Below are 22,987 nucleotides of genomic sequence, written 5' to 3' on the forward strand. Positions count from 1 at the left end.
GGGATTCAAAGTGTCTGTGTCTGCAGTGTCTAAATCCCTTCCCTTCCCCTACTTCTTTTCTTTCAGCTGTTGAGGAAACGACACATTGGGAATGACATTGTGACCATCATCTTCCAAGAGCCAGGTGCCCTCCCCTTCACACCCCGCTTGGTTCGTTCACAGTTCCAGCATGTTTTCATTGTGGTCAGAGTTCACAATTCCTCCACGGACCATACCACCTACAGGTGAGGAGGGGGAAAATGCTGGCAAAGCCATCCTACCTTTTTAAAGTACTTCTGATTGTTATAGCACCCAGAGTAAATGTGTTTCTCCTTGATTGCCCTGATAGCAAAGAGTTTTAATTTTGGTGTAGTCACCAAGAGGTTACTTGCAAACCAAGATTTGGTTTGGGTTTGGCTTGATTTTCACATTGGGAATCATACCACATTGCATGCAGTTGTGAGTCCTGAAGATTCAGCAGTGTACAAGTTTGATAAATAAATTTTAAATAATGAAGAACTCCCCTCTCTCCATCATAGCCTCTTCTTCCTTTTTCTTGCTGGCATTTGGGATTGGCCCAAATTTGACTACCCTACCCCATTCCACCTGAGATTTTATACAGAGTCTGGGTTCGTACAATGCATTGAATGCAGGTTTAAAAAAAAAGCAAGTATTATGTTCACATAACATGCAGTGCCTAGTTGGTTCCTAGACCACACTGAATCCAGACTTGTCCTTCCCCATGTTAACTCTGCCTAGCATTCGTATGAACCCAGCTCCAAAAAGGAATTGAACTGGCAACTGAATCTGTAGTGAAGACAACAGAATGATGAAATCAGGGGGTTAGTTTAAGAGTTCAGAGCTCCCCATTTACCTTACCTAAAGCTGACCTCATCGCATCAGCAGCTTAGCAATTTGTCTGCAGCAATGTTTCAATGATAGATAATGCTAGCTAGATTTCCCGAGAACTAAGCTTGGCCAAGCCCTTTTATTTTATAGTGTTGAAATTTGCTTTCACATCCTGCTTTTCAATTTTTCTGTGCATAATGAACACAGGGAACTACAATACAATGATTTCGCAGAAGGCCAATCACTGCAATTTTTACCCAGAATTCCTCTACTTAACATCCCCCTTTTTGATCTGGCCTTGGGAAGATTGATGGGAGCAATGAAATGTTAGACCAAACGGCAGTTCAATCCTGGGAAGGTGAAAAGTGTGAGAAAGGAACTCAAGATAAGCCCGCCTTGATTCTGTTTGGTATAAGATGCAGTAGAGAGAAACTTGGACAGGTTTTCAAGTTCTGTTACCCTACCCTGGAACAACAGAGAGCAGTCCCAGAATTTAGCTGCTTTCCTTCTTGAGCTGGCCTATGTCAAGGACTGACATTTGTGGACCCAGCCTAGGTCTTTAACTCTCAGTCAGCATGTCAGGCAAACCCAGTCTCAGCCATTAATCAGTTCTAGGCTTGGGGAGTTATCTGAATTAGGTGATATGGATTCTGAGCAAGTTGAGCAGCAGGAGGTGGGGCCAGTAGGACTCACCTTCTTAAAGTTGGCCCACCTTTGCAGGGGCTGCCCTCCTTCCCCTCACTATCCAGATGGTGGGAGTGGTACCCACTTTGTGCTTCTAGGCTGGGATCACCAGGGGCCTTCAAGATGCTGTGCCCCTGCCAAGCAGAGAAGGTCCATCCCGCCCGAGAAAAAAATTAATCAGTTCTCATGAGCCACACTGAACCAGCTAGGTAATGCTTCTGATTTTGGATCAGCTTTGATTTCAGCAAGTTAGTCATATCACATGCCATGTGTTGTTCACTGGCTATGTACAAAATATTGTTTTTGTATTGTTCTTCCATCTGTTTTCAGACCCAATTTGTACTTCCTTCTTTTTCTATATAATATGTTGTAAAGTAATATACAGGTAGTCCTCAACCTATGACCATTTGTTTCACGAGCATTCAAAGTTATGACAGCACTGAACAAATTATGGTTATAACCAGTCCTCGGAGTTCTGGCTGTCCCAGCACCCTGTGCTCACATGATCACAATCTGGGTGCTTGGCAACCGTTTGCACTTAAAACTGGTTGCAGTGCCCCATGATCACGTGATCCTGATTTGCAACCTTCCCTGCCAGCTTCCCCAGAAAGTCAATGGGAAAGTCAGCAGGGAAGGTTGGAAGTCCCTGGGGTAAGTCTCCCCCACCTTGTGCACCCACTCCATGTCTGTCTTGCACCCCCTTTTCACCTTTGCACACCCTCCCCAACCTGTGCCTCTCACACACCCTCTCTGACCCTCGCCGTGCCTCTTGTGCACCCCTTGCAGCTTCACACCCCCTCCCTGACCTCTTGTGCACCCCCTCGCGCACCCACACTGTGCGTCTTCCATACACTGCCATGCACCTGTGCTGCACCAAGCTTCTCACACACTCGTGCACCCTCCCTGACCCATGCCTCACCTCTTGTGCACTTCTTGTGCACCTCCTCATGCATTCTCCCGGACCCACCCACGCATCCCCTTGCTCCCTCCCCCATCCAGCAGCAGCCACTTACCTGCCTGCCATCCTGGGACTTGCACCTTCTTGCCGGCTTCCCCACTGACTTGGTTGTGGGAAGCCAGGAGAAAGTTGCCTCACCTAACAACTGTGGATTCAATTAACGATGGCAACTGGGACTGCAGGGATTGCCATCGTTAAGCGATGCAGTCACGCTTTACAACTGCATTGCTTAACAATGGAAATTCTGGTCCTAATTGCAGTCGTAAGTCGAGGACTACCGGTAACAGAATCTTGAATGCCTGTCAGAGTTTCTCTCTACTACATCTTATACCAAACAAAATCAAGGTGGGGTTATCTTGAGTTTCTTTCTCACACTTTTCCCCAGGGCTGAATAATCTCTACTGTGCTTCATTCACCTTCAATGTTTTTTTCATTCTTTCCTTTTTTTCACCCAAACAATATAGAAGTGACATTTTCCTTTAAACATTACGTTGTTTATAGCACCGTTGTGATATGGACAAAATAAGATTGAGACTTGATGCTCTTCTGTGCTCTTTATTAACAGCTTCCTGTCCATACTAATCTCTTGATCATCCCAACATCCGTTTCTACCGGTATTTTTTTTGCTGCTATGTATTTTTTCATAGTGATGGGAGAGGGAATAAGTTTTAGAAAGAGACCATTTCATTCATTTTATTAATAACACAAAGGTCATAGTGATGGGAGAGGAAAATCAGCAAGATGGCAGATAAGAGTGTCATGATGCAAACCCACCCCTTTTGTTCAGGCATTATTATTATTACCCTCTGCAAACGTGTGATTTTGGCCCAACCTCTTGCAGACACCCCAATAAAGATTATAGAATCCTCCACTGCTTTTTTTTTCTTTTATGCTTTTGGTAAGAAAAAGCGGTACATTTCTCACATTTGCGCACACGCTCACGCTTTCACATGTGATACATGTTGGAAAATTTTGCATGCATGAGTCGGTTCCTCCGGTTGAATTTGCTGTGGGTTTTCCCACGTGGGCAGAATGATTCAGAAGTTGTTTGTATTCAGAAGGGTTCTGCATTTGCGGGAAATGACTGTGTCTTTATTTTTGTCAAAGGTTTTTTTAAAAATAATATTGTCTGGAGTCCACAGTGTATAAGAGAGGTACAGATTGAAGATCTCTCCAAATAAAGATTTTGTTTCGCAGTTCCACTTCCTCATTTGCAGAACTGAACTGCTTCTTGCTATTTTTATTATTACCCTAGAAATTCTGTTCAGGAAATGAATACAAGGGTTATATCAAGGGATAACTGTCTCATTTGCCAACCACATGACACATGCTACAACCTGTTCTCCTGACGCATTCTCTCAGAAATCTTCTAATTTCTAATTACTTCTCTTCTGCTAAATTTAGGGGTCTCAATACTGCTGTTTAACTTGTGGGGTTTGCGCTAAACACACTTCTTAGATAAATGGAATAAATCAAGCCAGGCAGTTTTGTAAGAACAATGAGAAGAAATAGTGAAATTAGCTAGATAGGTTTTTTCCGAAGGCTAAACTTCTGAAATTGACTGGAAGATGGGCTGTGTGCTAAAAAAAATGTTTTAATCTAGTATTTTTCAAACTGTGTTCCTCAGAACCCTAGAGCTCCATGAAAATTTGATTGGATTCAGTGAGAGAGTCTGTTTTCTGTCCATCAAGAGCTTTTCATCTCGATTGGGGTTCTGGATTTATTTTTTATAAATCGCTTCCATGGCCTGGGAAAGTTTGAAAACCCCTGCTTCCTCTGATCTTTGCTTCCTTTATGGGCAGAAAAGATTGTGTGTGGTTTTTTTTCAAGAGTTAAATGTACAGGGATGAGTTGCAATGTGTGTTCCATGCAGAGAGAAAATTAGATTTAAGCAAGCAAGGCAGCAGCTGAGAGGTTTAAAGTGCCTTGTTACGGGTCACCAAAAAGCTGGTGGCATTTCTAACATTTCCAATGGTTATGAAAAGTGCGTTCAAGTCTTAAACACTTTGGATATTGTGCTGTATTCTTTGCCGCAATCTGAGTGAGAACACTGTGTTTTGGAAAATACCCGTATCTTCCTCTGGGGTCATTCTTGCATGAATGGAGCTCTTGTATAGATCATACCAGAAGGGAATTTGTTGAAAGCTTTTCAAAATGTGCCCGTTGTTAAGAATGCTTTCTCAATATGGACTAGAAATTTTTCGTGCACGTACATGCCTGGAAAAGCTTTTTTGATTCTCTTACAAAAGGTACTGTTTCTCAAAAGGCCAATTGACCAATGGCGCTCACTTTGTGTTATTTCCTTAGGTCTTATTTACACAAATGATTAAGAATTGGCATACCTTATGCTCATGTTTATAGTCTATACACTATATGGTTTATAGGTGTAACACAAAAGGAAAAGTGATCAGGAGTGAGGAGAAAACTTGCGTATTAGTTCCAAGTTACAAAAATCAGTGTTCTTGGGGAAGGGGGGGGCAAAATAAACTTGAGGTTTGGAGCCTGGATGATCCCCCCCACACACACACACACACTTGTCTATCATAGATTGAAAAACTAGAAGAATCTCATGTATTTTGGTTTCTTTTGCTAATGACTCTCTCGGACTTTTAATCAAAATCATAAGTCTCATAATTTGAGCACAAGAACAAAGTCAATACAGGTAGTCCTCGGCCTACAACCATTCGTTCATGACTGTTCAAAATTATGGCGGCTCGGAACTAATGGTGGTTACGACTGGTCCTCGGAGTTCCATCTGTCCTAGCACCCCCATGGTCACGTGATTGTGATCTGGGTGCTGGGCAGCTGGCTCATACTTACGACCGGTTGCAGCACCCCACGGTCACATGACCCCCATTTGCAGTCTTTCCTGCTGGCTTCCCCAGAAAGTCAGTGGGGAAGTGGGCGGGGAAGGTTGCAAGTCACTGGGGTAAGTCTCCTGTACCCATGCACCCTCCTCCAGCCCCTCTGTGCCAGCTCCGCACCAGCCACTCACACCCATGTACCCATGCACACCCAACCTGCACGGTGCCTCTCATGCATCCCTTCGCACCCGCCCTTGTGCACCCTCCCTGTGCTGCGCAGCACCTCTCATGCACGCACCCCCCCCACACCCACTCCCTCTCTCCCCCACCCAGCAGCAACCACTTACCTTTTTTCCAGTTCTGAGACTTGCAACTTCCTGCCGGCTTCCCCACTGACTTGGTTGTGGGGAAGCCGGCAGGAAGTTACCTTGCCCAACAACCGTGAGATTCAGTTAATGAGGGCAACCAGGACTTCAGGGATTCCCATTCCTAAGCAACGAGGTTGCGTTTCATGACCACATCATTTAGCAACAGAAATTCTGGTCCAAACTGCCGTCATAAGTGGAGGACTACCTGTATCCTGTTTCCGCCAAGCAGGAAATGGCAGCAACTGGTTGCTGCTGTTATTTGGCAACGACAGATAGATTGCCTCTGAATCTGGAGGGTCTTTAAATGTCAAAAGTGGATACCACAGATGATATGTCTCAAGTTCTTTTAAAGCTGTTCTCCCTGCCTTGCAGAGTCTTCACAGCTGTGCCGTAAACTTCCATTTGCTTTCTTGAATCTTTGATCCACTAATTGGAGTAGGTCACCCGGTGCCAGCCCCTTTCCTCCAAAACACAGGAGCAACTCTTTGCATTTTTTTTAATCCCCTCGGTTTGCAAAAGTTCTTGCCCCAGGAATTTGCTGTGAATGAGAGGTGGTAGCTGATTTCCAGCTTTTTTCTTCCTAGTCCATAAAAGAGGCCGCATTCACATCTCTGTAAAATGCTATGAAGTGCAAACCCCCAGCGCTCTCTCATCCCGTTTTTTCAAAATTCGGAGCCTTTTTTGAAAATCTCACTTTGGGGTCTTGCAGAGCCTCTGCATCTGCAGGCCACTAGGGGGCGCTGCAGGAACAGCCCTCAAATTCCGCCAGGCAGCTCTAAAAACATCCTTTTTCCTTCTCATCTTTTGTCCTTTTCTTAACGTTGTTCAGTTCTTCCTCTACTCTTAGATAACATGTTGGGGTCTGTGATGAAGATTTGAAGCTGAATCCCAGGAGGGTAGAAACTGTCTGGGCTGAGCAGTTCCCATATCCAGGAACAGCCTTAATCCTTGTTCTGGATGGGGTACGAGCACCCTGAAAGACCAAGCAGAGGTTTTGGGGGCTCCCTTGGATGCCAGCTTGTCGCTGGAGACACTGTTGACCCATGCACAGTTATGCTAAGGCAGGGTTTCTCAACCTTGGCAACTGGAAGATGTGTGGACTTGAACTCCCAGAATTCCCCAGCCAGCCATGCTGGCTGGGGAATTCTGGGAGTTGAAGTCCACACATCTTAAAGTTGCCAAAGTTGAGAAACACTGCTAAGGGTATCATTCCTGGGCTACATAAAATCCAGTTGCAGCATTTTGTTCTTTCTGTCATTTAGTGATCATTCAGAAGATAGATAGATAGATAGATAGATAGATAGATAGATAGATAGATAGATAGAGATTGATTGATTGATTGATTGATTGATTGATCGATCTTATTACAGTCCTTCCATACAGGTGCAGGTATGGTAGGCTTGAAATGCAGTTCCCTTAAAACGTGAGTGGCCCTTTTAAATTTGGCTTTCATTTAAATTCATGTAGGGTTTTTATATTGTTAAGGATAACGTTTTGGGGGCTGCGAGGTTATTTTAATGCTTGGAAGTTTAGTGTGATTTCAGTTGTGATTTTCATGAGGAAAGTTGCTCTGCGTACCATGAGGAGTGGGTCAGGGGAGAAATACATAAATAGCAAAGCTAAGCACCCCCCCCCTTGAAAACGATCAAATCTCTTTTTTCAAATCAAGGGAGGCGAAAACCTGGAGATGTTTGTCCATTGTGGTACAAGAACTGAACAATAGCTCTGTTAGGGGTGTAATATTAATAAAGTTCAGTGCTTCTGACCATGTGCAGAGTACATCCATATTTTATTACTTGGGATTAAGAGGAATAGCAAATGTTAGGGTTGGGGTGATGTAAGATTGGGTACTGAGATCTGGAGCAGGGGGGATTTCATTCAATATGGCTTTGATGATCTTATGGACAGTGCTCATGTATTAATTACGATGTTACTTTATTCTATCGCAAAGTGCTTGGAAAATTCTGCATTTTTAAAAGTTGGTGATAGACTTGTACGTATATATTTATTTATTAAATTTGTATGGTTGACCATCTCAAATGCGATGGTCAACTCTGGGCCACTAACAATTAAAAACAAAATAAGAACAATGAGATAAAAGTAAATAAAATAACATAAAACAGCAGCTGGGCAGCCTCACATTACAAACATCTACTATCAATACAGCCAAATGGGCTGTATCGGTAGCAGGACTGGGGTTATAAGGACTAGAAATATGCCTATATATAAAATGTGTGCATGTGTGTGGTGTGTATGTACACACACACACACACACTTAGATATAAATGAAAGGACAGACTCTAGGAACACCAGTGTCTAGAGCCTATACAAAATATTTGGGTAATATTTAAAGCAAATATTTAAAGAGCTGCCATTGGCGATTGAGGAAAATGACATCTACTTAGCTTACATTTAAACTAAAAGTGAGAACTTACTAGTGGTGCAAGCTTTTGATCAGAAAAAGAGACTTTCGTGGCAGAGTCATTTTTACTATAGGTTTTTAAAGCATGGACAGACGGTCTTTACCAGGGTTGCAGATCTGGCCAAATGATGTCTTTCCCAGTCGATGTAGAAATGTTGGAATGGCCTGAACGCCAGCCTTTCAAGCCCCCTCACATCTCCTCTTTAATTTGTCCCAGGCAATGTCTGCCTCAGTGTTTCCATCTGTAAAATGGGCACTGTTGTTACCTTATATCCAGGAGGTCATCAGTTAGACAGAGTGCCACAGAGAAAAATTTATCCTTATGGCCCGTACCATTTTGACCCAGAGCAAAAAGTGCTCGCAAAGCAATGGTATTAAATTCCAGTGAAGTGACTGTAAATGACCTCTTCCTTCTCTCCATCCAGCGTGGCTGTCAGCTGCACTGAGGACATCCCACACTTCGGGCCTTGCATTCCGGCCGAGAACTCCTTCGTCAAGGGCCCGGCCTTCCGGGACCTTCTGCTTGCCAAGGTGATCAACGCAGAAAATGCGGCCGAGCGGTCGGGCAAGTTCCACGCCATGGCAACCCGGACGCGCCAGGAGTACCTACGTGACCTGGCTCTCAACCACGTCACCACCAGCACGTTGGAGGCATCCACCTCCCGCCGGCCCCTTATCACTTTGCCAGCGGCCAAGAAGCGTGAAAAGTCTAAGGTGCCCAAGGGGGCAGAAGCCCACAGCGCAGGCGCTTTGGTGTGGGGTGTGTGGGCCCGGGACGGGAGCACAGAGCCCAACAGCAAGACTCTGGAGCTCCGGTGCCTGCTGGGCATCTCATCGGAGTTTCTCGTCCTCATTGATGCCCGTGAGAAGAGAGTGATTTTTAACTGTTCGTGCCGGGACATCTTAGCTTGGACTTTTTCTGAGAATTGCACGCTGGACCTTTATTATGAGACCGGGGATTACATTTGCATGCGCGTGGACGAGGGCCAGGCAGCCGACATTCGCGATATCGTCCACCGGCTTCAAGTAGGATGTGGCTTGCTTTTTTCCCTTTCTTGGAACTCATTCTGAGTGCGAGAGTGCGAAACGTTGCCCCTTCCGGAATATTAGACATGGGTGGGCTTACTGTTCTTCCTGTTGGGAGGGACTGCACTCTTCACATGTTCAGAGGTGATCTGGTCATTATTATTACTTAGAAAGCTTTAATTTCTGTTTGAGGATGCCATTCATAAGGACCAGCAGCTTGTCCGGTGGATATCCAGGAGGATAATCATGGACTGTGTGTATGCTAAACCCCAGAATCCCTAGATGAGAGAGATTTTTCTCCCATTTCTATCAACTTTTGAATCATTTCTTCACCTGGGCCATATTTCCACACCTGCTGGAAATCTGCTATTCTGAATATTTGATCTTAGAAGGCAACAAAACTAGCTGTCCACGGGTGGGTTTAAAAGCCAAACAGGGCTGGGAGTGGTTTGCGCTTGGAAGGGAGCCACAAGAAGATCCCTGGGGTGGAACTAAAATTGGCAAGTGGAAAATAAACATCCAGTCGGAGGGCAACGGCAAACCATTTCGGTACAGTTGCCGAGAAAATTACAGACACGTGGCCATGAAGTCACCAGAGATAAGCTCAACTTGGAGTCTGCTTTATTTTTATATTTTACCTGTTTTGATGCTTTTGCGGTATCTGAGATAGAGCCTTTGGCAGAAAAGTCCCTTAAAAATGGTTAAAGATTTATTTGTTAAATTTATTTCCCACCTTTGTTATGTATAATCTAGACCAGTGTTTCTCAACCTGAAGCAACTTTAAGATGTGTGGACTTCAACGCCCAGAATTCCCTGGCTAGGGAATTCTGGGCGTTGAAGTCCACACATCTTAAAGTTGCTCAGGTTGAGAAACACTGATCTAGACAGTGTATGTATTTTCCCCACCACAACAACCCTGCGAAGTGGGTTAGCCTAAGAGATGAATGGCCTAAAGTCTTCCCAGCAGCTTCTATGCCTAAGGGAGGACTAGAACTCAGAGTCTCCCACTTCCTTGTCCAGGACATTCACCCTTGTGCCAAACCATCTCTCTTAAAAATTGCGGAGCATTTGGCCCCAAGGCGTTGTGCTGTCCCTGAAAATCACGCATCTTTTTCTCCCCTCCCTGCCTTCCCCCGGCAGTTGGTGACCCGCGGGTGCGAGACCCGGGAACTGACCCTGTTACGGAACGGCGTTGGCCAGCTGGGCTTCCAGATGGACCACGAGGGCTTTGTGACCGAAGTGGAGCGCTTCACCTTTGCGGAGAAAGCTGGACTCCAGCCGGGGGCCCGCCTGGTGCGTGTCTGCGAGAGGCCCTTGCCCGGCCTGAGCCCCCCCCAGACCGCTGAACTCCTGCGCACGGCAAAAAAGGTTACCATCACTGTTGTTCCCCCGGATGAGAACGGAAGACCCAGGAGGTGAGCACAGCCACAGCCCTTGTGCTCGCCCTGCTCTGGTGTTCCCCAACTGGGTGTCTTGCAATTCTGCAGGACGACAACATTTATTTTTTTTTTATATATATATATATATATATATATATATATATATATATATACACACACACACTCTGGGCGGTTGACAAAACCCAGCTAAAATCAATTAAAATTACAATATACAATAATCTTAATAAATAGAAAATAAATAGATCCAAGGATAGATATAAAATTGGCAGTCACTCAGGGAGCGTCATCAATTCCCAAGACTACAGAACCCAGCCTCCCCAATTTGAACTACAGTCCCCTGCCCGTGGGTGTCTAATACCTCCAGAGGGAGCCCCTAGAAAGGTTACTCTTTGCCGAAGGACAAAATCCATTTCACAGGGAGGTTTGCGAGTTTCCCACGTTGATATCTATAAAATGGGCTCGTGTTTTGCATTGAATCTAATCTGGTCCACCTTGATAAGGGTGGATTTTTTGCAAAAGAAATGCTTCTGGGCTGTCATCTTGCCTATCGCTGCTCTGAGCATCATTCCAGCATTTTCTTAATTTGCTGTTTTCAAGTTCAGTCCATCACCTTGGAGGGCAGAGAGCAGAAGTATAAATTCCTGTAGCAAAGTCAAAATAAATGAGTTGATTCTGCATATCACCTAATGCAGGAGCGACTTTAGATAAATAATTTAGATTATTTGTCCATTTCATCCAATATGGTCTGCTTTGGGGTTTCAAAACCTGTCTGTAGTTCTAAAGATAATACCTGCAACCTTTTCTGGTTGCAAAGTAAATGTTCTAACGCTAAGCCACACTTCTTCCCTTAAACTGAAAATAAGTTTCCAGTCGATATTATTCTGAATAAGGGGCTGATAAAAATAGGAGCTCATCTTATGCTAAGTCCACCCAGCTCTGTATTGTTCCTGGAAACGTCTCAGCAGCATTTCAGGCAAAACTTATTTCTTGACTTATTGGATATATGGCTTGCTTTTCTATCCTGGCAGATCTCCAATGCTGCTAATTTATGCATTTTTGTGGCATACTAATTTGCATCCTTCACCCTGAAAAGCCATTCTTGCTTGGTTGATACCCAGAGAGTGCGGGGGGGGGGGGAGACAACAACTCCACACTATTGTTGCGTGATGGTTTTGATAAGACCAACCCAAAAAAGGAATTATTTTACCAAAAGAAACCCTGAAATCTAAGCCTGGAAATGTCTCCTCTTAGGAAGGAGAGTTGGAAAGCCCCATTTTATTTTATTTGTTTATTTATTTATATTTCAAATTTTGTCACTGTCCATCTCAATAGGAAGTGACTCTGGGCGGTTTACAGTAAAAATTTGGTGGAAATTTATGTTTTGGTGAACCCTGAGAAAAATCTTGGGTGGCTGTGGATTGGGCATCTCTGGATCCTGAAGCCTGCTTGCAAGCGATGGGGCTTCCCTGTTGGTGAGTGGGGGGGACGGGTAGCCATAGCTCAGTGTTGTGCAAACTTGGCCACTTTAAGATGAGTGGACTTCAACTCCCAGAATTCTGGGAGTTGAAGTCCACTCATCTTAAAGTGGCCAAGTTTGGACAACACTGCCATAGCTCCTCTTTAACATTTGTCTCGAGCCCTGAATGATCTTGCACCTCAATTCCTTTAACCCGTTTCACTTTCTTCGGATAGAAGCTTCTCCGAACTGTACCAGAAATCCCTGCAGGAGAAACGGAGGAGTGAGCCTCCAGTCAGCGATGCAGAACTGAGCCGGCCAGGAAGCGAAGTGGTGTTCAAACCGGCCACGCTCCAGCTCCTCCATTCCCTGTCCCTGCAGGATGGGGCTCCTCACAACTTGGCCGAAGAGCGAACTGAGTTCTTGCGGAGTCACAACGACCAAACCCCAGCACCTTCCAACGCGTAAGGAACCCCAAAGCTTTAGCCACAACTCACGCGCCCCAACATCTCATCCCCCCCAAGAGTTCCTGGGCCCTTCCACCTCTATTCTCCTCTCTTCTGCTCAGTTGTCTTGCAGTATTCCTTGGGTCAAAACCATCTTTCTTGTGGCCTACTGCCCAGGTGATTTAACTGTGGGTGGGGAGGATTTGAACTCAGCTCCTTTGGCACACAAAACAAGGGCTCTCCCGCCAAGCAGAGAGAAGTTGTGTGAAAAGTTTAATTTTTACAGGAGGAGACTGTGGGGTTGCTAGGAACATCGGAGATCATCTTAATAAGTACTTGGATTTCAGCTACTGGCTGGATTTGAGAAGAGCTAAGAGATGGGCTTGGTTAGAACTCAGGTGGGAGATTTTCAGGGAATCCCAGGACTCGACTGAGTCATCAAAAAGAAAATGAATATAATGTATTAAACAAGAAGGAATTTCAGCCTAGTTTTTCCTGTGGCGCTGTATTCTTTTCTCCCACTTTATGTAGCGATGCAGTAGAATAGATGAAACGTTTGTTCTGTTTTTGGGGGGGGGAATGTGTTTTCAAATATACCTATTTTACCTCTTCTAAAGCAGAACAGACACCTGAAATCTGCCATTTGTGCCAAATTTCAGTCATGCAAAGCAGGGAAGGAACTTTCTGTTGTAACATTTGCAGGTTCCTGTGTGTCAGAGGTTTGTAATCCTGACTCAGTTGGTTCCTTCTCAAACTTGGATTTAAAAAAAACCCTTATTCCTTCCTCCATAACCAAAATTTCTGGTCTTCACAGGATTCCACCCAAAAGTTTCTCCATTACGTCCAACCCTCCTCCAGATATAATCTTGGCAACCACTCCCAAAGCCCTCCCAGATCGAGATGTGGTAAGTGGTTCATAAAGTCAGATGCCCTAGAATGGCGATGGTGAGCCTGTGACATGCGTGTCAGAGGTGACACACCACGATGGTTTGGGTGACACGTCAGCGTTCACCAACACCCGACGACAACTATTCTTCCTGTTTGAGTTACTAAAGTAACTGAATTTGTTTTACTCGTATTTCATTTTTGTAATTATTTGACGTTTCTTTACATAATACATAGCACCACACATGACTGGACTGTATTTTTTTAAAATAAATGAAAATGCTGATGGGCAATTTGTACTGTCACAAAATGTTGATATACAGGTGCTGGAGTGGAAGGGAGGTTTGGGAAATTTAAATCTACTTTACTGTGGTGTTCTTTTAACATTGTGTTTGGCACCATAAATACAGCCCTAGCCACAATGAGAATTGTCTACATGGTGTTCACCAAAGAGAGGTTGGATAGATTTTTGCCCCATTTGGTATGTAATCTTCCCCCCGAAAAAGATATTGGGAAGAAAACTTTCCATGAATCTTTGCCCCGTCGCCAACCTGCCTCGATGCTAGCTGGGAACTCGGAGTTGTAGTCCCCAGACATTTTTTCACTCTGGGCAAAAAAATCCGCAGCTGGTTTTACCCACCTCTTTCTTCTCCGTTGTTCTTCCAGGATCATCCAAGAGACCCTGTTGTGAACCATCACACTCCTGTCGTAGCTCAAGAGGCCAAAGGTTTTCCTTCTTCCCCCCCAGGGGAGAAGGCCTCGCCTTCCTCGGAAGCGAGTGACAGCAATAAGTTTTTGCCCCGGACACTTTCTCTGCGGAATTCCATCACTAAGAGTAAGGAAATCCTCGGCATTCATTTTCCTGTCCAACTGAGCACCAGGATGATCGTAGGGCAAGGCCCCCTCCTCCCCCCGCTCCCTCCCTCCCTCCCTCCCTCCCTCCCTCCCTCCCTCCCTCCCTCTTTCTTTCTTTCTTTCTTTCTTTCTTTCTTTCTTTCTTTCTTTCTTTCTTTCTTTCTTTCTTTCTTTCTTTCTTTCTTTCTTTCTTTCTTTCTTTCTTGTCAGATTTGGCTTTTACAGACAGGATGCCCCTCCCTTCCCCAATTTGATCCATACAATCAAATTTTACTGTAAATTATATACAATATTCTTTCTTTTCTGCCATAAGCAACTGATATAGTAATATAGAGGCCTTCAAGTTTCTGCTTCTGCCTAGTTCTCGAATGCAACTTTGTGTTCTGGAAGAATAGAGATTTATGGCCGTGCCTGACAGCAGACTAACAGGAAGTGAAACTAAGGGGAAAATCCTTGGAGAAGGCATTGGCTGACCAGTTATGTTCTCCAGCTGGAGAGGCCTGGGCTCTGGTCCCCCTCAGCTCCCAAAGCTCCCTGGGGGTCTTGGGGCCAGTCCCTCCCTTCCAGCCCAAATCAGGTGGTGGTGAAGGTGTTTCTGCTCTCCCCCACAGTCCTCTCTGAAGCTGGGGAGTCACTGGAAGACGAATGGGACTCCATCGCCAATCTGGCTTCAGCTTGTAACAACATCCTGGAAGCTCTCTCTCGGGAAGGTGAGTGTCCGGAGTCATGCCCAGGAGCTGGGCTGCTCCTCGGATCATCTCAGGGCCAGGTGGCAAGAGGGTGGATTCCTGGGGGTTGAGGATCTTGCATCCGCCCCACCAGTGGTCCAAGCTGCCTTAAGCCAGCTTCCCTTTTGTTGACCCTTCACCCTAGTGTTTCCTGCTCTGACTGGCAGCAGCACTTGTTGCACAACCTTGAGTGGGAAAAAGGACCTTTTCAATCAAAGAGAATATCTGTAGCTCAGGGTTTGTCATCCTTTCCAGGTAGACCAGACAGGAAACATGACAAGATGAGCTAATTCTATTTTATTGTAAAGCTACGTTAACAGAATCTTGCAAGTCTGAAAGTACAAATCTCCTGCCGTCTCTTTTATCACCTGAGAAGTTAGGGAGGGTCCCTTCTGAGCCTCTTTCTCTGCCCACTGTGCAGCTGCGGGCGATGCCGTCTCTTATCTGACCGTTCCCTGGGCAGCATCTCTTTGCCCTGTTTCTCAAGGTCTTTCCCACATAGGGTTGAACGTTTGGGTTCTTCATTCCCTCTGAGCTGTTTTCCTGCAGACTTCTCATCACCCACCTGGGTAACATCACAGCCCTTCACCTGCATAGCTCATAACTTTTTCAAGCTGAGCCTTTTTCCCCCTGCCTCATTCCCACCGGAAACATCAGGAATTGGAATTTAGGCTGTTATTGCTTGCGAAGCTGCTGAGAGAGGGCTCGTTTCCCTGACAAACGGCAACCTCACCGGGGCCTCTTTTCCCATCTTCAGGCCAGCACATCCTGGAGAATCGAGAAGCATGCTCTGCAGCCCAGAGATGCACCAATCAGCCCCAAGCCATTGACGAGTAAGGAGGAATTCTGTGTGTATGTGTGTGTGTGTGTGTGTGTGCGTGTGTTTCTGAGGGTTGAGATAAAACGGGGAGAATTGAAGAGATCTCATCCACCCCTCTTCCCACACACTGCCCAGGAAATCTCTCCTTTACCCCTTGCAAATTGCTATGCAGTGATATTCAGTGGCTGGTACCAAGCAAATCTTTGTACGGGTGGCTGCTAGGGATGGGCTTGCCCAAAATGACAGCTATGGTGGGCACCGCCAGGGACAAACTCACTCTTTGCCACATAGCAAAACTGGTGAAATTGTTTCCTGCTGTTCCCTTCAGGATGTTCCATCTTAAAATAAAGTTTTATTTGAGTCAGGATCTTTGTAACCTGATCCATGTCGTTTTCTTGGCAAGGGAACAGAACTGGCTTGCCAGTGACTTTTTTCCAAAAAGAGATTACCGGGTGGTCTCCCATCCAAGTAATAACCCAGCCTGACCTTGTTCACCTTTTAAGTACTGCCACCTATTGGAGTCTGCCTTCAACATAACTTAAGCCTTTTTCTGGGCAGAGGTGCTCATTTCCAAACATAACCCTGGATTGCAGCCAGTCTCCATTTTTATTTTCTGTGCGTAGCCCCGTGTGGACCTCTAAGCATTCTGGGGGGAAAAATTGGGCTGGAAATAAGCGTTTGGCTTTGTAATATTTCTTTCATGACCACGTGGCCCAGAACTGGGTAATAAAGTGTATCGAAAGGCTTGCCACTGGTGGGAAGATGCATTTCCTGGAGTGTGCATGTTTGTGCATGTATAGATTTACTCACAAATTAATGTGCTGTCCCTGTCTTCTGGTTCCTCCTTCCTTGCCAAACCATTTCAGGTCTCAGCATGCTCTCAGCCTGGCTGACAAAGTTTTGTACTTGGAACTAAAACTCAAGGAGCTGCAGGAAGATCTTCAGAAGGTGAGGAAGAGAAGCGCAGGCAGGGAAGGGAGGCCCAGCCACCCCAGAATCATGGGGGGGCGGGTCTCCAACGACGAGGCTCGGATGCACGCTGTAGAGCTGGTCTTGGGGGGAGGGGAGTAAACCCGCTGCAGAGTACGGTCACCCTTCTGCGAGAGAAGACGTGATCGCTTCATCTGGGGATGCAAAACTTTTCTGGTTTTTCAGCGCAGCGGTCCAGTGCGATAGGGGGTGCATTTTTGCATTCAAAGATGCGACATAAAGAGCACCGTTGCATTTAATAGGACAAGGAGTAAGAGCTGTAATTTTACTTCTCATGCACAGTTTGAAAGAATAAAATGCAATGTCTGGAAATTAATACACAAACGTGCTGCAGCCCGATTGGAGCTACTTTGGTGTCGTGGTCAAGGCACCAGGCTAGGAACGTGACTTTGGGCCTGTCCCTCTCGCTCAGCCCAGGAAGGAGGCCAGAGCAAACCACCTCCAAAAATCTGCCCAAGAAAACTGCAGGGACTCATCCAGGCGGTCGCCAGGAGTCGAGGCTGACTCGAAGGCGCTGAGTGAGCCATGACATTTGCAACAATCATTCAGTGATTAAACGATGTCTGTGCACCCATCCGCTTCAAAAAGCCAGTGCTGCTAGTTGTGGAAATCTTTTCCCCTCCCTGCCAATATCTTTTTGCAAATCGCCCCAAAGCGAGGTTTTCCTTTTCCGACAGCTCTGCAGCTCGCCCACATGCAGACACGTCACCCGGGGTCAACGCCGGGACGTACTTCCTGGGCACCAGCGCTTCACACTGTCTGGTTTTCTCTCCTTTAATCGAGGCGTGTTTTGTTTATCTTTGAATCATACTGGGAGAAATGTTCTCCCTGAGGGGGTGTGAATTCACCCAGCCTGGCGGAACTGTTGGGGCAATCAAACCCTGGCCACAAAGCCCGGTTTTGTCTTCTCGCACCTCTTTGCTGCAGTCGATCAGCAGAGCCAAGATGAAAAGAGGAAGGTGGGTTAGGCCAGCTTTCCCCAATCTGGTGGCCCTCCAGCCATGTGGCCCCCAGGATTCCCATCCAGCACGTTGTCATCGGTAGCAGAAGTCATTGGTGGGCAAAGCTGGTTAGTTGGTTGCAGCAAAAATAAAGAAAAAATGGGGTCTTAGGATTCCTGGAAGCAGGAGTTACGGGTGCTCCTCCTCTTCCTCTTCCCTTTTCTCCTCTTTTTCTTCTTCTTCCCATTTCTCTAGCTCTTCCTCCTTATCATCTTCCTCTTCCAGCTCCCACTACTGTTATTATTACTATTATTCCCCCCACACCAAGAAACACAGGATGAGTTTTGATGACTTTCTTTAAGGGATGTCCCCCCCACTTTTTTTTACCACCAGCGGAGTGTTTCTTTTGTTCGCCCTTCCCATCATTTGCTGCCAAGTAGGTCCTAAGAATTGGCAAAGTACTGTGTTTCTGTTTTTTTTTCTTTTCCAAAGTGCCATCTTAGGGGAATTTTCTCCACTCATCCCTTCTTAGAACATAATTTCAGGGCTGGAGTCAAGCATGCCTTGAAGGTGATGTTTCTTAATGAGATTGACCCAAATATGCAGCCGTGGGGAAATAGGCCCTCCAAATATTATGGGACTACAGCATCCATTGCCCTGAGCCAGCAAGGCTGCCAGACACAAATGAGGGGTGTGCATTGGGACTACAATTCCCAGAGTCCCCACCAGTAGGACATATACCTGAGGCTTCTGAGAACCACAGCCTGCACATATCTGGAAGGTGCCAGGTTGATGAAAGCTGAGCTGTGGGGCAGACCCCTCCTTTCGATCAGCATTTCCCAAGCTGAGTTGCTTCCAGATGTGTGACTTCAACTCCCAGAACTCTCAGCAATAGCCATGCAGCCCAGGGAATGCTGGGAGTAGAAGTCCGTGCCTCTGGAAGTGGCCCAGGTTGGCAAACGTTGCCTTAGGGCTTCTGCAAAACTGGTCCTTCTTGCAAAAGGTCGTCTCAAGCTTTTAACCCAGTTTCAGAATATCGGCAGAGAAAACATTGCGTTCCAGTCCCTTCTCCTGCTGGTAAGCCCTGTGCCCATTTTAGACTGCAGATTCTCTGGGGCAGAGACTTTGTACCCCGTAAAGGGTTGTGCATCTCAGCGGCACTCAGCAAATGTCTGTGTCTTCATCCTAATTAGCTTGCATTTGTGTGGTGAACTGAGCCTGGGGGAGCTTAAAACAGCTGCATAGAAGAATATGTCTCTACCTGCATTGATAGTGGAAGTGAGAGGTGGGATGTCAGGAAAGACGTAAGAGTAACCTGAATGCCGTGGGAATGAGTTGGTGCAAAAAAAGATGGGAGCCAGATACAAATGGGGCCCAAAGGATGAGTGACCCATTCAAGAGAAATACGTTGAAGGGGTTGGAGCTTGCAGAGAGTAACGAAGATTGACTCTCAAAATAAATGCATGAATGGGTGCAGAAGAAGGGCAAGACAGAGAAAATTGTGGTTGGCTGTGAAACTGAGAAAGGGAGAATTTAAAGGAACAAAAGGCAGTGAGTATAAATATATAAAGCAGCATATGGCCATAATGGTTGGCAAGGACAGAGCAGGTTGGAGGAGCTCAGAGAATGAAGTTGCTATAAACTGGTTTTAGCTCTGCTTCCTTTATTTATTCATTTAATCAATCAATCTCAGGTTTGAATTGCTTTGGCTCATTATTTTGAGCCACCTATCTGAGGTTTGCAGAACACTGCTTGACCCTGAAAAGGAATTGCACGGATGGTTGTGTGTGTGAGACACACCTGATGACGTTTCGGGAAGGCACGCATTCTTGTTTTCACCAGCTTCTGCCTTAATCAAACATTGTTTCAGCAGCCGTGGGTGTCTTCACCTGTATTTAGTTCTCCTGCTTTTATTAGTTGGTTCAATATATACGTCTGGTGCACTTTCCACCGACGGGTAGCTGCAGCCAGCGGGTGTCTGTCCCGAAGGATGGAAAATATTTGAACGGAAACAAAACTGAAAGCACGCCACTGCAGCAGGAGGAAAGAAACAGAGGCCTACCTCTGATTTCAAATGCAAAAAGAACCAAGGCAAAAACAGAAATGTGTAATCAGAACATCTGATGGATGAACAGCCTGCCAGGAAATAAGATTGTTTTTGTTTTGGACGAGAACGCCAGGAGAAAAAGTTCAGGGCGTAGCACGAGAAAGAAGCCTGTAATTTATCCATGTCCACTCCATCAATGTTAAGTTGTGCCGTTCAGCCTTTGCTGATGATCTTTGGGGGGGCTTAAGTAACAGATCCCCTCCTGATGACGTCATTAAGAGTAGGCAGGGTTGCATAGCAGGGCCCGGTATTAAATCACAACAACAAAGTTAATTCTGCTGCTAATGTGGTTTGCATGCAGTGTGCAAGCAGTAGGTCTGGTCTTTGAATTGGGCGTTGTTTTCTTGAATTTTCTGTGGTTTATTCCCTTTTGGGGTTCTCGGGGAAAAGTGGGGTACAGGTAGCATAAAACAATTGGAATATGGAGATTGCTCAATATCAGCAGCTTCTGGCAGATTAAAGGAAGGAGCTTCTCCACATCTTGCTGGATTTAGGGGTCTGCAAGATCCCTAAAAAGAATTGAAATGTTATGAAAACAGACATTTTCAAACTTTTGTGGCACTGCAGCATTTCACAAGATTTTGGTACTTTCCCATAAGATCCCACAAGAATTCAGGCAGAAATACACACACACACGCACGCGTGTGTGTGTGCATGTATTACCCATGCCTCCTCTTTGTCTGCTAACCATAAGGATGTATCAAAATTACATATTTTCTTACAATTTTTTCTTGCAACCTTTTACAAAATGGCAAAACGACAAACTCACCATAGACTGGAAAATGTTAACGTATTTGATCTTGATCCACATAATACGTGAGTCAGTGTTCGGTAATTGTGGTGATGTTTTTTAACACTTCTGTGTGTGTAGGACATGGTATATGTGTATATCTATCTACCGTTCATGATTTTGGTGCCACGTAGTTCACTATGTGACTATAACTTTTGCAAACAACTGTTTCAGAGAAGCGTGCCCTTTATTTTATCGACCATGTTTTCAGCCCAAAGGGACTCTATTATCTTAAAAATGTGCAGCTCCTTCCTTTTCTTAAGTATTTCCCGTGAGACGATTCTGTCTCACAGTGGCAGGCTGTTCTGCTGTTGAACCCAGCTTGTGCTGTTCAAAGATTGCTGCTCGTACCTAGTTAAAATCACCTTCTAGCCATTTCCATCTTTTTCCTGTCTTGCCTTTAGATTGGGAGAAACTAATTTGTTCCAACTTTTCTTCTGACTGCTTTTCAGGTACAAAGGTCCCCCTTAATTTTCTCTTCTTTCAGTTAAATGTCGGGCCCCTCAGAGTAACTCGCTGCAAGAAAAGAGGTTTCTCGCAGATTGTGTGCAGGTTTATTGCAATGAGAAAGGGATTAGTTTCCAGATTTTTGGAAACTCTGTACCTTGGCCCTCATTTCTCAGTAGGGAATCTTAATCCTACTGAGCTGGGGCCAGGCTGGGGAATTCTGGGAGTTGAAGTCCACCCATCTTAAAGTCGCCAAGGTTGAGAAACACTCCTCTAAAGCAAATGGGTGGCGAATACACTTTAAATTTAATGAAACGTGACATTAGCTCCAGTTTTGGGGTTTGTGGTTTTCCCCATTATGACAACGTTGCCATCTCGCCATTCAACGGGGACGCAGGAAGGATTTGAACCAACACCGTAGCCAAGATGATCAAGGTGGGCAGAGGGGTGGCAGAGCCCCTTCCCCACCCCATCCCCATTCTGAGGTTGCTTTTTTTTCTCCCCCCCCCCAGGAGAAAGCTGAAAAAGCAGCTCTGCAAGCCGAAATGCAGACCCTGCAGCAGAACACGAAGCGACTGAAAGAGGCGTCGGAGACAGCCGCGGCCCAACTCAGCCAGGTCACACAGATGTTAGGGGGAGGGCCAGCCCCTCCCCACTGCCCTTGAGGGTCCCCCACGGCCTCCCGCTGCCCCAGCCCTGGACGGCTCACCTGACTTTCTCCCTAACTAGGCAGAGGACGGTCGCCCCCGAGACTTCAGAGAAGCTGGGGGGTTAATGGTATTTCCGAAACCCTCCACTTCCAAATTCTTGCGTCTGTCTAGAAGTTCAGCTCTCCCCATTTGTCGAGGGGGGGTCTGTCTCCTTCCAGAAGATGAGGTGGGGGTGGGCATTTGGACTGGAAAGGACACGCTTGGCCGATGATCTCTTTTGACTCTTCGTGGTCCAGATCTGACTTCCTCCCTTTCTCCATACAGACTTTCGTTGGGACACTTGCCTCGCACCCGGGTCTGTTCCTGCAATTTGCAGGGTTCAGGCCACGGGCTCTTAGCCCCCGTCTCCGCCCAGCCCTGGGGAAGGGCCACAGCCGTGGCTTCCGCACGGAAGAGATGGGGGGGGGATCAATAAAAAGGCAATAATTGCAAATGGCTTCCAAGGAAGGGGCAAGTGGGTGCATCTCCTGCTGATTGTTTTATCAGGGTCTTGGGAGAAGCTGGACAAGCCGATAAGCCTCTTGGTGTTTTATCTTCCTCTTTCCTCCCCTTACCGCACTGTCTTGGGTGGCACAGCGTGCTTCCAGCCCAATTTACTGTGAATTTTTTTGAAAGCTGTGATAGGACTACCCCCTCCCCCAAATCTTCTGCGTCACCCTGCCGGTCCTTCCTTCCCCCCTGCACTCGTAACCCATAGACTGCTCCTAGAGCGGGGTGGGGTCACAGCGTCTAGCCTGCCATTTATTTTGTCCTCCCAGCATCTTCCCCACCCCAAAACGGTGCTATCCATGAATTACGTTTCCATTTCTCTTCCCTCGCATCCTGCCCCACCTGGGACGAGGGGCATTTTCTGGAGCTCTTCTGTGTCTCTGTGTTCTGTAGTCTGTCCGTCCCCCTTTCCTCCCTCCCCTTCCTCTTTTCTCTCACTCCTTTCTGTGCTCCTTTCCTTATTTATTCTCTTCTCCTTCCTCCCCTCCCCTTCGGGCTGTATTTGAACTGAATGTACAGATTGACCAGTTTTCCCTCTTTGTGCAATAAAGTTTTCATCTGCAGCTCCAGTTGGGCACTCTCGTCTTCTTTGTGGGCGCCCTGGGTTTGGGGAAGGGGCCAGGGAGGGAAAGAGCCGGGATGAATCCGCCCCTCCTAAGAGTTAACTCTCGGGGGCTTCCATCTGGAAAGGCGATCAGATCGCCCCCCCCCACCCGCCAGGCTATCCCACCCTTCCCTTCTCCTTCTGCATGGGGGCTGTTACCCCTCCTCCCCCCTCCCCATCTCAATATCCCAGATTCTGCATCCTCCCCAGGGCTTTGCTTCCCGGCGCC

The 22,987-nt window shown here is 46.3% G+C and overlaps 1 protein-coding gene across 2 annotated transcripts in view; it reads left to right on the forward strand.

Annotated features, from left to right (window-relative positions):
* SIPA1 (signal-induced proliferation-associated 1) overlaps positions 1 to 22,723 on the forward strand; it is a 37,944-nt gene extending 15,221 nt beyond the window's left edge. The window contains exons 7-16 of one of the 2 annotated variants that reach the window (XM_088137458.1): positions 67 to 224; positions 8,490 to 9,090; positions 10,231 to 10,505; positions 12,183 to 12,410; positions 13,207 to 13,297; positions 13,944 to 14,112; positions 14,744 to 14,842; positions 15,618 to 15,693; positions 16,547 to 16,628; positions 21,468 to 22,723. In XM_088137458.1, the coding sequence (XP_087993584.1) occupies positions 67 to 224; positions 8,490 to 9,090; positions 10,231 to 10,505; positions 12,183 to 12,410; positions 13,207 to 13,297; positions 13,944 to 14,112; positions 14,744 to 14,842; positions 15,618 to 15,693; positions 16,547 to 16,628; positions 21,468 to 21,620 (1,932 nt within the window). In that variant the 3' untranslated portion in view covers positions 21,621 to 22,723. The remainder of the gene's footprint in view (positions 1 to 66; positions 225 to 8,489; positions 9,091 to 10,230; positions 10,506 to 12,182; positions 12,411 to 13,206; positions 13,298 to 13,943; positions 14,113 to 14,743; positions 14,843 to 15,617; positions 15,694 to 16,546; positions 16,629 to 21,467) is intronic. The other variant, XM_088137459.1, reaches the window with a different exon arrangement.
* Positions 22,724 to 22,987: the final 264 nt, after the last annotated feature.

Source organism: Python bivittatus, unplaced genomic scaffold, assembly GCF_059951505.1.
Source record: "Python bivittatus isolate LINGU-HERP-01145 unplaced genomic scaffold, Pbiv_v1 ctg000180_np1212, whole genome shotgun sequence".
Classification (NCBI taxonomy): Eukaryota; Metazoa; Chordata; class Lepidosauria; order Squamata; family Pythonidae; genus Python; species Python bivittatus.